At 41.0% G+C, this 13,706-nt stretch overlaps 1 protein-coding gene across 2 annotated transcripts in view; it reads right to left on the bottom strand.

Moving 5' to 3' along the window:
• The window catches only part of slc6a2 (solute carrier family 6 member 2), a 145,557-nt gene that overhangs the window by 47,722 nt on the left and 84,129 nt on the right, over positions 1 to 13,706 (bottom strand). For both annotated transcript variants that reach the window (XM_078544243.1, XM_078544242.1), the window contains exon 6: positions 5,370 to 5,473. In XM_078544243.1, coding sequence (XP_078400369.1) covers positions 5,370 to 5,473 — 104 coding nt within the window. The remainder of the gene's footprint in view (positions 1 to 5,369; positions 5,474 to 13,706) is intronic.

Genomic DNA, 13,706 nt, shown 5'->3' on the forward strand with positions numbered 1-13,706 from the left:
ACTGAAATTTCCTGGGTCAGCCTTTGTCAGTGAGAAAACCCATTTTACAAATATAAACATTCACTTATAGCATCAATTGCACCTGTAAGTGACATTATGATTAGTCTTAGCAATGTTAACATTTCTGTCACATAACGTTAGCTTTAGCTTCTCACTTGGCCAGTATTGAGGTCCTGAAAGTCTGCATGTATATTTACCACTGAGGCACAGGGTGGCAGCACAGTTATGTCTAAGCTCTGATTACGAAGAGCAGAGTTAAGTGTTTGCTTGACGCTGTGAAAATGTTTTGTAAAAATTAAAATTTGAATGTAAGCATCTGTGTCAGAATTACCCCTTACTGCTTTCTGAAAGTGTAATTTAACCTGCCCACCCATCAATTTTGTATGTCATCTTGATGTTTGTCTTAATTACTACATAGTAGATATCCTAACCAAAGCTGCAGTTTTTAATCCCATGGATGTCGGCTCATTGGCATCTGAATTTCTCACCTGTTCAAGACATGTTGTCCATGTTGTCTCCCACTTGAGAAAAACAAACAATCCCTGTCCTCTCCAAAACATAATCCAGTGGGAAAAATCTGTTTTCTCCAGGTTGAGTTAGTTTACTAACTTATCAACATTCCAATTGATGATAGCTGTATTTATCGCAGTTTGTGGACTTATTTCCCTGCCCCAAGTAAGCATTTCCACAATGGTGCTCTGAAACTTTGATATTATTCATCCTGACACTAAGGGAAAGAATCCTAGAACACTATGCAGATATTTAAGGCCTCAGCTAAGGATACCAAATCCTGCCTCCCAATCACAACATAATTCTCTAGCCAGACAGAGAGATGAGTGAAAGCTGGACTATAAATCTTAATATCTTGACAAGCCCTGGTTGATTGGCCAATTACGTGTGGAGCTGTTGGAGATGTGGTACAGTGTTAATGAGAACTGGTAATGGAATCAAGTTAATCACTGCAACTGCATCATAAACGTTCATCCCCTTCCCATACTAAACAAAACATTGACAACAAAATTGACCACACTATAGTTCCCCCTCCCTTCCACGTAGCACAAAAATGAGACATTTCATTGACCAAAGTATCGGCCTTTCTCTCATCATCCAACCAAGGATAAAATCAGGGCCTTCACAACAACCTTGGGGAGAATTTTTCCTATGGCGGTCAGGTTGGGCGGGAGCGGGCAGGGGCAGGCGCGAAGCCGATTGCCGCCCGCGATTGGTTGCGCGCCGCCATTTTACGTTGGTGGGCCAATTAAGGCCCGCCCAGCATAACACACAGCCGGTAGCGCTCAGTGCTACCTGTGTGGGCGGGGGGAGGAGGGAGAGTCGGGGCCTGGCTCAGGAGTTGCCTCAGGAAGATTAAGTAGATAATAAACCTTCTTAATAAATAAAGTAAAAAGTTATTTAAATATGTCCTCTCATGTGACAGTGTCACATGAGCTGGGACATGTTTGTGAAGTTTGCAAAATTTATTTAATTATTTTATAAAACCTTCAGGAAACCTCATCCCTCCCATGGATGATGTTTCCTGAATAATGCGAAGGTCACTTGGACTCTTCGCCTGCCCGCTAACCTTAAGGTTGGACGGGCAGCATTCTTAACAAGGCTAATTGCTCTTTTAATGGCCTTGATAGGCCATTGACTGTTCGGCGTCAATTATTGAGGGCTCAATTTCCCAGGTGGAGTAAGGCAGTGGGGAGGGGGAAGATTTCTCCTGATCGTCTGTTGTTTATACCAGTTCTCTAGGATTTTCTTGGGTTCTTTATTGAAGTTAGAGCAGACAAATGAGAGAAACCCCAACTAAAATTAATAGCATTGGTTTTTGCCCCCCCTCCCCATGCAATGTCATTGGAAATCGTCAAGTATTTTTAAAATTATAGACAGCCTATTTTATAGAAAAGGAGTTTTTAACATTGTGAGATAACATTTCACAAAATCTGTTTAAGGTTATAATGGTTTTCTTATTCCACCTAATAATATCACACCAATGTTACTCTTTAATTACATCTGGCATTACTGTAGCACAGTCATTGCAACCATCTTATTTTAGATGATAGTTCTAAGCAGTGAAGAAGTTAATGACATTTATTAACCTAAAGGCTAAACGTATAAAAACGGATGGATTAAATTAGCTAATTAACCAGCAGTAATTTCTCCCATTTTTAGTACCCTTTCTGCATATTGTTTAGACAAAAAGTATTTGGGAAATCAACAAACTGAAAATGTGCAGCAATTGTATTTACTTCAGATGGCTCGATTTCTCAATGGAGCCTCGACAAGAAGATTAGGTGAATCAATGAAAGACAAGGGGAAATGTTCAATCCATCTTTCACTGTTCCATTTGTAAAACCTGTTGCAATTTTAACTATTTCTAAAACTGGTCAACATCTCTAACCATTTTTAAAACCTGTTCATAACTGGAGCAGAAAATGGCCAGACCAGAGTTATTCTGTAAAATTAACCTTTGTGAGGCTCAGACAGTTTACTGCTTCATTGGTTTAAAGTTACATTTTTGCTGAAAACTTTGGATGTCTCCAATTTCGTTTTGTTGGAAAATTACATTAAACTTCCTACACAAAGAGAAAACTTCCAGATTATGTTTCTTTAAATAGTCACGCTTGGCTTTTGCGCAGGAATGTGCAAGACTTGGTGTTACATTAGTTAAACTTTAACTTTCAGATTCATACTTTGCTCAGATGGTTCAATTAATTCGGAATAAATTTCATAACGCACATACCACCAACCGAGATGATTTGAAGATCAAAGTCTACAGAAGAGGGAACAACTCATGTAAATTCACTTCTATTACAAAATATATTTGCCATAGGCAAATGATTTATTAGAAATATAGTTAAAATGATAACAATGACAAACAAAAGTGTGTGATATATATTCATAACAGGGTACCCCAGTTACTTAATAAAATCTGAACCAGGATACATTCAAAATAAATTAAATTTCAATATACAACAAATTAAATGCAGTAAAATGTGCCAAGGTGCTTCACAGAAGTGCTTACAAACAAAATTTGACATCGAGCCACATAAGGAGATACTGTGGCAGATGAGCTAAAGCTTGGTCAAAGAGATAGATTTTAAGGTGTATCTTAAAGAAGGAGAGAGGTAAAGAGGTTTAGGAAGGGGACTTCAGAGCTTAGGGCCTTGGCAGGTGAAGGCATAGCCGCCAATTGTGGAGTGATTAAAATTAGGGATACTCAAACACCTAGAATTGTAGGAATGCAGATAACCTGGGAGGGTTGTAGCGCTGGAGGAGTTACTAAGATAGAGGGGGCCAGGCCATGGAGGGATTTTAAAACTCAGATGGAAATTTAAAAATTGAGGCATTATTTAACCAGGAGCCAGTATAAGTCAGCGAGCACATGGGTGATGGATGAATGAAGCCTGGTGTGAATTAAGACACAGACAGCAGTTTTAGATGACCTCAAGTCTACAGGGGCAGATCGAGGGAGGTCAGCCATGATTGCACTGAATGTCAAGTTTAGAGGTAGCAAAGGCACAGATGAGGGTTTCAACAGTAGATAGGCTCAGTCAGGCATGGAATCAGCAATGTTTTGGAGATGGAACTAGGTGGTGTTAGTGATGATATGTGGTCAGAAGCTCATCTTGGGGTCAAATGTGATACCATGGTTGTGAACACTTTGCTTCAGCTTCAGACTGTTGCCAGGGAGAGGGATAGAATTGGGTCTTGGAAACGGGGTTTGTGGTGAGGACCAAAAACGATGGCTTCAGAAATCCCAGTAATTTAGTTGGAAGTAATTTCTGCTCATCTAGCACTGGTTGTCAGCCAAGCAGCCTGGGAACTTAGAAACAGTGGAAGCACCGAGAGAGCTGGTGGAGAGGTAGAACTGGGGGTTGTCAGCATACATGTTGAAATGGATGATGATGAGAAACAGGAGGGGGTCAAGGGTAGATCCTCAGGGGACACAGGAGTTAATGGTGCAGGATCGGTAGTACTGAGGCAAACCAGATGATGTTTAGGTTACCTGGAACTGCAGTGTTACCGTGATGTAAAAAAGAAATTTTTCATTTCATGTTATAGTATGATGGAATCATGCAAAATATTCATAGCTGCCAGGATAAGCACCATTGTCCTGTATCACCTGTTGGTTTGGATGTGCATTTGACTATAATGTCATTAAGGCAAATTTGGAGCTAGAGCTCCAGCATACAGCTGATACTACAAGTTGTTGCCAAAAAGCACATTACAGGTTACACTTAAATAAAAAACATGGATTTTCTTAGATGGGCAGCTTCTGAAGCTCTATGTATGTTCATTAAAAGGCATAGAATGAAATGAATGAAAAATATTAGGTGCTTAGAATTCAATTTACAAATTTGTTGAAATAAAGGCCATGAAAAAAGGTCATTGTACACATTACCCTTCAAGCCTAGGTTACAAAGGCATAATAAGTTGGATTTTCCATTTGTTGCAAGGTAGCCTTTCAACTCGGTGCCCCCATAAATTTAATTTAGTATAATGAATGAACTCTGTGCAGCAATTTTTGCACAAGATTATTTTGCAGAGTGTAGAAATGAAACAGAAATGGAGTACTGATATTCGCCAGGGACACTGTACGCCTCAATCAGCTAACAGTGACAGCCAAAGATCCTGCACCAGGCACAATCAGATTGAATTCAACTGTCTGGATCATTTGCAAATCAACAGTGAACAAGTAAATTTTGAACAAAAAACAAAGCTAAAGTATTTACACATTAAACGTATTTAAGTTTTTGACCTAAAACTATGTTAGTATGATCCTTTCATTGTTAAGTGAACTAAAATGTCACAAAACAGTCACCATAACAAATACGGTGACCATGCTTTAAGGATTATGAACAAACTAACTTTTGAAGGTGGGGAGGGGATAGTATCTGGTACATGTTAATATGCACATACATATGAACACATATGAACTGATGCAAGTGTGAAGGAGAAACTAAACCTGACCTGCTACTGTTGTATTCATATTCAAACACATACACAAACTCTTACTGATATTCCACTGTGTTTTCTTCACAGTTGTAATGATTTATGTGTTTTTATTTTGAGTTTCACAAACTGAATAAGAGAAATTTCACAATTCTTCAAAATGATTAATGTGCACGATTTAACAGTTGAGTAGTTAAAGTGGAAAAAATAAACACACTTTGGACATACCAGCATGTGTCCACAGATTGGTATTCATTCAGTTTTCAAACCTTGGCTGAGTGGCCAGTATGTTATAAATTCAGATTATGCAAGTGAAAAATAAAGAAAGAACCAAAAAGGAAGAAATATACTGTGCACACATCAAGGAGAAACTGGAAACTTTATTCATGGAGCAAGTATTTTGAGAGCCTTACCGAAAGCAGTTGTTATCAAACTTGTTATAACTGGCAAATGCAATTATAACTCCAAAACCAGCACCGAGGGAATAAAAGATCTGAGTTGCTGCATCAATCCAGACCTACAGAAACAGGGAAAATATACTCATCATTCAACAAGCACATAAGATAGCCACATACAAAGAAAACTGTATATTCTTTTTTCAGGGATTTCTAAATCTTTTCATATCAACCTTGTTTCAAAAACATTTCCCTAGTTGTCAATGTTCACATATATTTATCAGTCCAATTCTGTTTGAGATGACAAGATTATTGTTGATCAACATTGCCAATTGCTTCATTTCTGTTGAAAGTTTAATTGAATTCTGGTAATGTGTAAAACAATTACTCATACTTAATGTGGTAAAATATGTCAAGGAATAAAAGATGACGCAGTGAGTTGGAAATTTGTCTTTCACATCTGGACCTGCATTTAATTCCGCCCCCTCCCCACCACACACACACACACACACAACCCCCCCTCCCCCCCTTCCCAACTTCCTTCCATCTCAGTGCGATGATGATAAGGGCCCTATGGGCAAAATTAGTTAGAGATGGTGGAAAGCTGGTTGATTTAGGAAATGAGAAAATGTCATATTGCTACTGTAGAGGGTGCTGTTCTGTCATGGGGCTGAGGCATACTCTTGGGGTATAAGCTTGATTCTGAATCTGGCTGTGGTATATATGATGTCATTGCTTGACATGTAAAGTGTGTTATTTCCCCCTTACCTTGATGGACACTCAAAAGAAAGATTAAACATCTCAAGGGACTTTCCATAAATTAATTGTCATTTCAGAGCTGTGGGAAAAGAGTTAGGATAGGTGACTGAGAGTGTGCTTGAAGAGGTAGGTTTCAATGAGGCTTTTGAAGAGAGAATGAGAGACAGCAAAATAAAGGGGAAGAGTTCTGGAACATGAGAGAGCTTTTAGATAGATGGAGGCTGTAGCACCAAAGGTGGAGTAGACGGAAGGGAGATGCAAAGAGGGCAAATGTTAGGAAAGCAGATGATGCATACAACATGGTTGAAGTAGTAAGGGGGGCAATGCCATCAAGGCATTTATAAACAAGGATGAGGATTTGGAATTTGATACATTTTGATGCATGGAGCCAATGGAGGTTGGTGAGGCAGACATGATAAGGGAATGGAACTTAATGCAGAATAGGATGCAGAGTTTTAGACAAGTTCTAATTTACATAGTATGGGGTTAGCTAAATGAGTTTGAGTTTGGAAGTGGAGAAAAGTCAGGGTGGGGTAAGGGTGGAAGCAGGCAGAATTGTGACATGAAAGTATAATAATTCTCATAATTTTGTGATTTAGTGTAAAACTAGGTTAATATTGGGGTTTAGATAGGTTCTCGGTGTGTGTGGGGGATTTAATTGAATTGGAGACAGCTGATCTGATTCATCAAAAGAAGCTAAGTTTGAAATGATAAATACGTAAACATGGCTGAAGCCTTAGAACGTAAAGTGAGGAGAATTTGCATTTTTAGATAAATCAGGGTAGTTTGAATTTTAAAGAGAAGCTAGGCCAAGCAGTGTGTTTATTTTTCCCAAAGATTACTGACAATATTAGCACCATGAAAAGATTTATATTATGAGAAAGGTAAAGTTTCAAAGACATGTGGGGTTAATGGAATTTACATTAAAAGGGGGAAACATGTATAAAGGAAAATGAGGCTGTGTGTCAGGGAGGCATTGTAAGGAGTGTGAAATGCCTCCAGTTTTTGTGCATTAAGCTGCTGTCTACAGAAACCAAAGCTGGGAAAAGCCACTTTTAATTCTACTGTCCAGGGTATTATGTTGATTTGCCTGGATCTGTTTAAAATTTATTTTGTTCACTGTTGCCTTAATGGGGGTGTAACTGGAAGTCAGGTTAATTAGGGGTTCTAGAAGTCATTATAGTAGTAATTTGTAGACCTATGTATGTGTTTGAAGTCTTTTCTTTTGTTAATAAATGTTTAATTTAGTTTTCTAAAAAATCCCTGAAGTCTTGGTGGACTTATTGCTTCTGAATTCAGGGTACGCACCTCGAAATAAATACAAATTGCAAAACCGTTGTGATAGCGCGACCAAGTTTCCCCTGTGGATTTGATCTGCCTGGCACACATCATCTGCCACGTCATTACAATTGCACAACTAGAATTCAACAGGCATGGCGATGAATAGGATACCAGAATCAAAGCTCAGCTCAGGACTAAAACAGAACACCAAGGTTGCACACCACTGGATTCTGTCTGAATGAGCACCAAAGGAGGATACTGACTAATCCATGAGTTGAGGTCTGAGAAACATTCAGAAAAGCTCAAAGTTGGTTGTACAGTGGAGGGTGCAGGTGTAGAAATATAACTGGATGTCATTAGCATTGACTGCTCTGGGGAAAATCACAATGAGTGACTGCTTCCCACATAGTGTGGGCTTCTGTCATTTGAGCCTGAATGTAGGGTTCAGGAGCCATTCAGGGAATGCCCATGTTTTCTAGATTATTAGTCCAGGCTTCTGGATTACCAGTCCAGTAACAAAACTACTACATTGCTGTACTCCAAGATGATCTGAGGCTGCATGATTCCGTTTACTGAAGAGATAGAAAGCAAACAACTTCCTTAATGCCAATATTCTATCTGTCCAGAGGAAATACTGCAACAGATTGAGGTTACAGACTTGTACTTGTCATCAGTCATATAAACTCCCTCCCACCACCTTAATATCTAAAACCAAATGCTTCAAGATAGAGGTGGATGCTGGAGGCAGAATTTTTATCTGGGTGCCGAGGCACACTTCGGTATGCAAATGGTCACATTTTGAATTTTTTTTGAGAGGGGGAATCAGTTTTCCACTGCATTCCCAACTCCACGCCATTTTCCTTAGGTATTCCTGATCCACAAAAAAGCCAAGGCCAGGATTCGGCTCTCATCGGTCGGGTGCAGGAGAGGCCGCGAAACCCATCCCCATCCACGATCGGGCCCCCGACTGCGATTTCACACTGGCGGGCCAATTACAGTCCACCCAGCGTGAAACGCAGCTCATAACTGGCCAGGGAGGGCCGAGCAGCACCTTCCTCCAGTGGGTCCCCGCTCAAGAGTGCCAGATTGTGGAGAGCATAGCATGCAACCACTATCAGTGACACCCGCTCTGGAGGGTATTGTCGTGCTCCCCCTGAATGGTCCAGGCATCGGAAGTGCATCTTGAGAAGACCTATGAGAAGACCTATGTCCTCTTTACCACTGCCCTTGTGCAGCCATGATTCGTATTGTAATGCTTCTTTGCCTCTGTTATTGGGTAACAGAGAGGCGTCATGAGCGACCTCTTCAACTGATAGCCCATGTCACCCAGCAGCCATCCATCCAGTCGGACTGGAGCACTGAAGAGCCTCAGCACCTGGGAGTGTCTGAGGATGTAAGCGTCATGGGAGCTGCCAGGGTACCTTGCACAAATTTGCAGAATCTGCATCCTGTGGACACACACTGCCTGCCCACTTTTGGAGTGGAATCCCTTCCTGTTGACAAAGGCACCCAGCTAACCTGCTGGTGACTTGATGGCCACGTGTGCAGTCGATTGCACCCTGGACGTGAGGAAAACCAGCATTCGCTGCAAAGCCTCTGGCTCACTCAGCTTGGCTGGCCTCGTCTGTACTGTAAAGAATAAAGGTCAGTACCTGCCTGCACAGAGCTTCTGTCACCTGCTTGATGCAACTGTGGACAGCTGATTGGGAGACTCCACACAGATCCCCCACTGACCCCTGGAAAGAGCCGGAGGCATAGAAGTTGAGGGCCACTGTGACCTTCAGAGCCACTGGCATGGGGTGTCCACCCACACAGTTGAAGCTGATCTCAGGCCCAATCATCTGGCAAATGGAGGTCATGGTCTCCCTTGAGAGGTGGAGCCTCCTTCGGCATTGCACCTCAGACATATTGAGGTAGCTGCATCGCCGCCTATAAACTCTGACAGCAGGATAGTATCTTCTGCGGCCCCTTCCACCTTGGACTTCCTGCTGGCCATGTGCCCCTTGTGCCTGTGCCTCTCCTCCCACAGGTCGCCCCCCCGGAAGCTGTATTGTGACACCTGACCAGCTCTCCATTCTGCCCCTCTCTTCCCCCTCAGAGGAGGTGCCTCCAGCGGAAACCATAGTCCCCATTGTCAGGGTAAGGGAAGTTCTGTCTGATACCTGGAAGGGTCCACACAGTCTGAATCCTGGCAGGCAGCAATGAGTCCAGAAATGAAGCCTAGAAATGCTAAGAATGAAGCTGCCACATACCAGTAAGCAGCCAGCTGCATACTATCTCCAAAACTCCTCATTACTCACATTGGCAATGCTGCTGAGCCTTTTTAGCTCACACTTGGATGAGGTTTGTGAGAATGTTGGCTGGCAGCCTGTCCATTTTGCCCATGCGATGTGCAGAAAAATTGCATGGGCAAGGAAATATCAGTCAATTGGATTGCTAATGGCCTTAAGTGGCCCGTTAATTAATGGTGGGCGCCGCTCCGGCACCCGCCGTGCGAAATATCGTGCGAGTGCGCGATGACATCAGGACGCTCACCTGACGTTATATGTTCTGCTGAAGGGTCATGAGGACTCGAAACGTCAACTCTTTTCTTCTCCGCCAATGCTGCCAGACCTGCTGAGTTTTTCCAGGTAATTCTGTTTTTGTTTTGACGTTATCATGCACTATTTTACTCCCATTCGGGTCGGGCGCGTGCCCACCCATGGGACGAAAAGTTCTGCCTCAAGTGTGCAAAACGGACACCCAACCCGCTGAGGTTGGTATTGTGATATTGTTTTGTAGTGCATGTAGTTTAACATGCTGATTGACATACTGCTGAATATGCAAGTTAACATTAGATATAGTAGTTGGAGCAGTATTGAGCAGCAGAAGAGTTCTCCTGGAATCCTGCTGTTCTTCAAGAAAAAAAACTCTTCATTTAGCTTACCAGTCATTGTCATAGTGGTTGGCATGTTTGTGTTAAGAACCAATAACACAACAGTCTGGTTTCCTGTTTTAAATGAGGGACGAAAATCATATTTCCTCCCTCACACTATTTTCACCTGGTAGTGCAGGCTTTTGAAAGCGCACTAAAACAGGTCAGGCTTCAGAGTTCGTGATGAAAATGGAAAGCCTGCTGAGGAGTCTGGGACATTCTGAAAGGTAAGTGTAAAATGTTTTCACACCATCAAATGTCACTATTAGGTGTTGCATTGTAATGTAGATGTACTTTAATGCAGTGATTCATCATAGGGTTCTATTCTACAAAGGTAAGTTGATCTTTACATTGACCAGAATTGTGTAATTGTTCACATGCATTACAGTTTTTTCCCATTGGAGAAAGTACCATAATGCAGTGAAAAAATGTTACAAAATGTCCTGTCAGCTTGTGCTGTGATTTTAATGGAGTTAGAGCTCTGGCTGATTAAAAAAGCACTGCTTTGACAGTTAAAATAATCAAACCACCCGCTCCTGTCCATTGATTGAGGGCACTCTGTTTTCAAATTGAAATGAGCACCTTCTGTTCTTTTGCTGTGGCTATTATGAATGCTTGACTGAATTTCAAGCATTAATTAATTTCAGCACAGTAGGTGTTGCATTCATTTGAGAATGGGTGACTGTTTTAAGAGGTTGTAATAACAGATTACCCCTTGAATTGGTTTCTAGTTTGTTGATAGGATTATTATAAGGAATTTCGTATGACAGAATGCAATTTTTCACAACATCAATGGTGTGTTTGATGGAGGCCTTTATTAGATGGTGAAAGGTTTATTTTTTCCTCAAAGAATGTAAAATATTTTCTATTGATATTGCATGGAATCTGAGGACTGTACATAGTGAATACAGTGTGAGTGGCTATGGAAGATACATGGCTTGGCAGCATGGAGTGAGGGGAGTGAGGAGTGTTAGGAGACATGCTGCTGATGCAGAGAACCCAGGCGAGCCTTCACAGCAGCCCGCCTCAGCACCAGCACTTCTCCTGCACTGGTTCGCTGCTCACAAAACTGCAGTGCAAACCCAAACCCTACAAGGAAAGAGATAAATCCCAGGCAAAGTAGCACATCAGTCAAGTATAGTACGTGAGCCACGAAGTGGTCTGACTCACGAAACGCTCTCCCAAGAGGAAAATCCAGTCCGAGATTTTTGCTATAAATATTCATAGTAGTTGATGACATGGACCTATCTTTTAACTTAATTAATCAGACAGATGGATTACATTACAAGTTCTGTGCACATGGTGAACAGGTTATATATTAGGGGCTATGCAAAGCTTTTAGCTGAAGTAGCCAAGCAAGTGTTTAAATTGAAATCATTGTGTATGAAAGGCCAGATAATACCCTGTTGCCTTCAAGTTTAATGAAACAAATAGGATGATTTATGTTTAAAATCCTGTGTGCCATGGATTACTGAACCTCTGAAGAACATTACCTTTACAGGCGGAGAGCATCAAAGATCTATGTTACAAAGACCAGATGCTCAGGAGCTATTCCATAACAAGTTGTTGTCATATTCATTCTTCTCTTTCATCAAAGTATTACTATTATGGCCGGAGCCTTTCGGTCATGATATTCCCCAAATGAGGCAATTTTCAATGTGCTGCCAAGAAACAAACCATCAAAGACAATCACAGCCAATTTGGTCAACCTCTGCAGAACAACCTCCTGGCCATCAAACAGTGACCATTATTGTCTAGCACATCGCTTATCATGGAAGCGGTTAGTGCCTTTTCCTCAATTCATGGTAAGAATTGTACTGCAGGACACAACCTCAGCGAACAGTTGAGCCAATGCCAAAGTTCACAAAGTCAAACTGAGTGAAAAAGTTAACAGATCCAACAATAACAGACAACAATAGATAACAGAATTACTCTGGCAGAGGCAATCATTACATTGGTGCAACATGGATTATGGACCAAGTACAGCAGTCTGCCTAATTAATTTCTCCACCCATCATATATGTGAAAATGTATTGGTCAAGAGGTTCTTTTGGTTTGTGTTGATTTCCCCAGTGCAAATCAAGGAAGTTTAAATACAATTTACCACAAGCATAAATTGTGTTTCACAATCTTTAACATTGATTTAAAAACATGGTTCTGGATACAAGCCACATCCACAAAACTGGTCACACCCCCAGAACAAATTAATGAACAAAAAAAAAAAACAGCTTTTCATTTACAAAGCACCTTTCTTTACCACCTGATATCCCAAAACGCTTTACAGCCAACGAAATACTTCACGAAGCGTAATTACTGTTTCAATGTAGGAAACATGACAGCCAATATGTGCACAGCAAGTTCCCAGAAACAGAAATGTGATAATGACCAGGTAATCTGTTTCTTGTGATGTTGATTGAGGGTATAAAAATTGGCCAGGACACCAGGGATAATGTCCTGCTCTTCTTTGGAATAGTGCTATAAGATCTTTTGCATCCACCTGAGAGGGCAGACCTTTTAAAATCTTATCCGAAAGTACAGCATTCCCTCGGAGTGTCAGCTTTGATTTTTATGCTCAAGTCTTGGAGTGAGACTCAAATCAACAACTTTCTGACTCAGATGCAAGATGCTACCAACTGAGCCAATGCTGAGACTGACTGAATGGTGAGTATCTGACAACTGTACCATATTTGAGGATATGGTTCTTCAAATTAAGTTTGTTTTTTTTTTAGGCACTAATCAGCACATTTTAAAAGACTTTTAACTTATGAAGAATCTGACCACAGTACACCAGTGAAATGGGTAAATGGTTTAGTATAGTTTTTTTAAAGTCACCTTTGGTAATTTAAAATTAGGTCACTCACAGTTTGTGAACAAGAGCCAGCATGGACAAGATGGGCTGAATGGCCTTCTTCTGTGCTGTAACAATTCTATCATTCTAAAAGACTCTTAATAAAAATATTTTTTGTGATTAACCATTTTAACTGTATCAATAAAACTGCACTAGGTTACTATTCTTAATCACATCAATGAATAACTTTTAATACAAGGGGGAAAAGAAACAATTGTGTTTCCCGATAGTGCTGGCTGACATTGCAGATTCAATGAGCCAAGCGGTCTCATTTTGTGCTGTGCTAAATATTGAGAAGACCAAAACCATTACCTTTAGTCCTTGCCACAATTTTTGTTCTTTGATCACGATTTCCACCTCTTTGCCTAGCAACTGGCTGAAGCTGAACTAAGTATTGTGTACCTTTCATCTGTTTGATCCGAAGACAAGCTTTCAACTACATATCCACTCCACCACCAAGATTGCGTACTTCCACGCCTTTAACACTGCCCAACTCTGACCCTCCCTCAACGCATTTGCATGAAACACTCATCCATGCTTTTGTGACCTCTCT

Source organism: Cetorhinus maximus, chromosome 6 (assembly GCF_964194155.1).
Source record: "Cetorhinus maximus chromosome 6, sCetMax3.hap1.1, whole genome shotgun sequence".
In the NCBI taxonomy this organism is placed as follows: domain Eukaryota; kingdom Metazoa; phylum Chordata; class Chondrichthyes; order Lamniformes; family Cetorhinidae; genus Cetorhinus; species Cetorhinus maximus.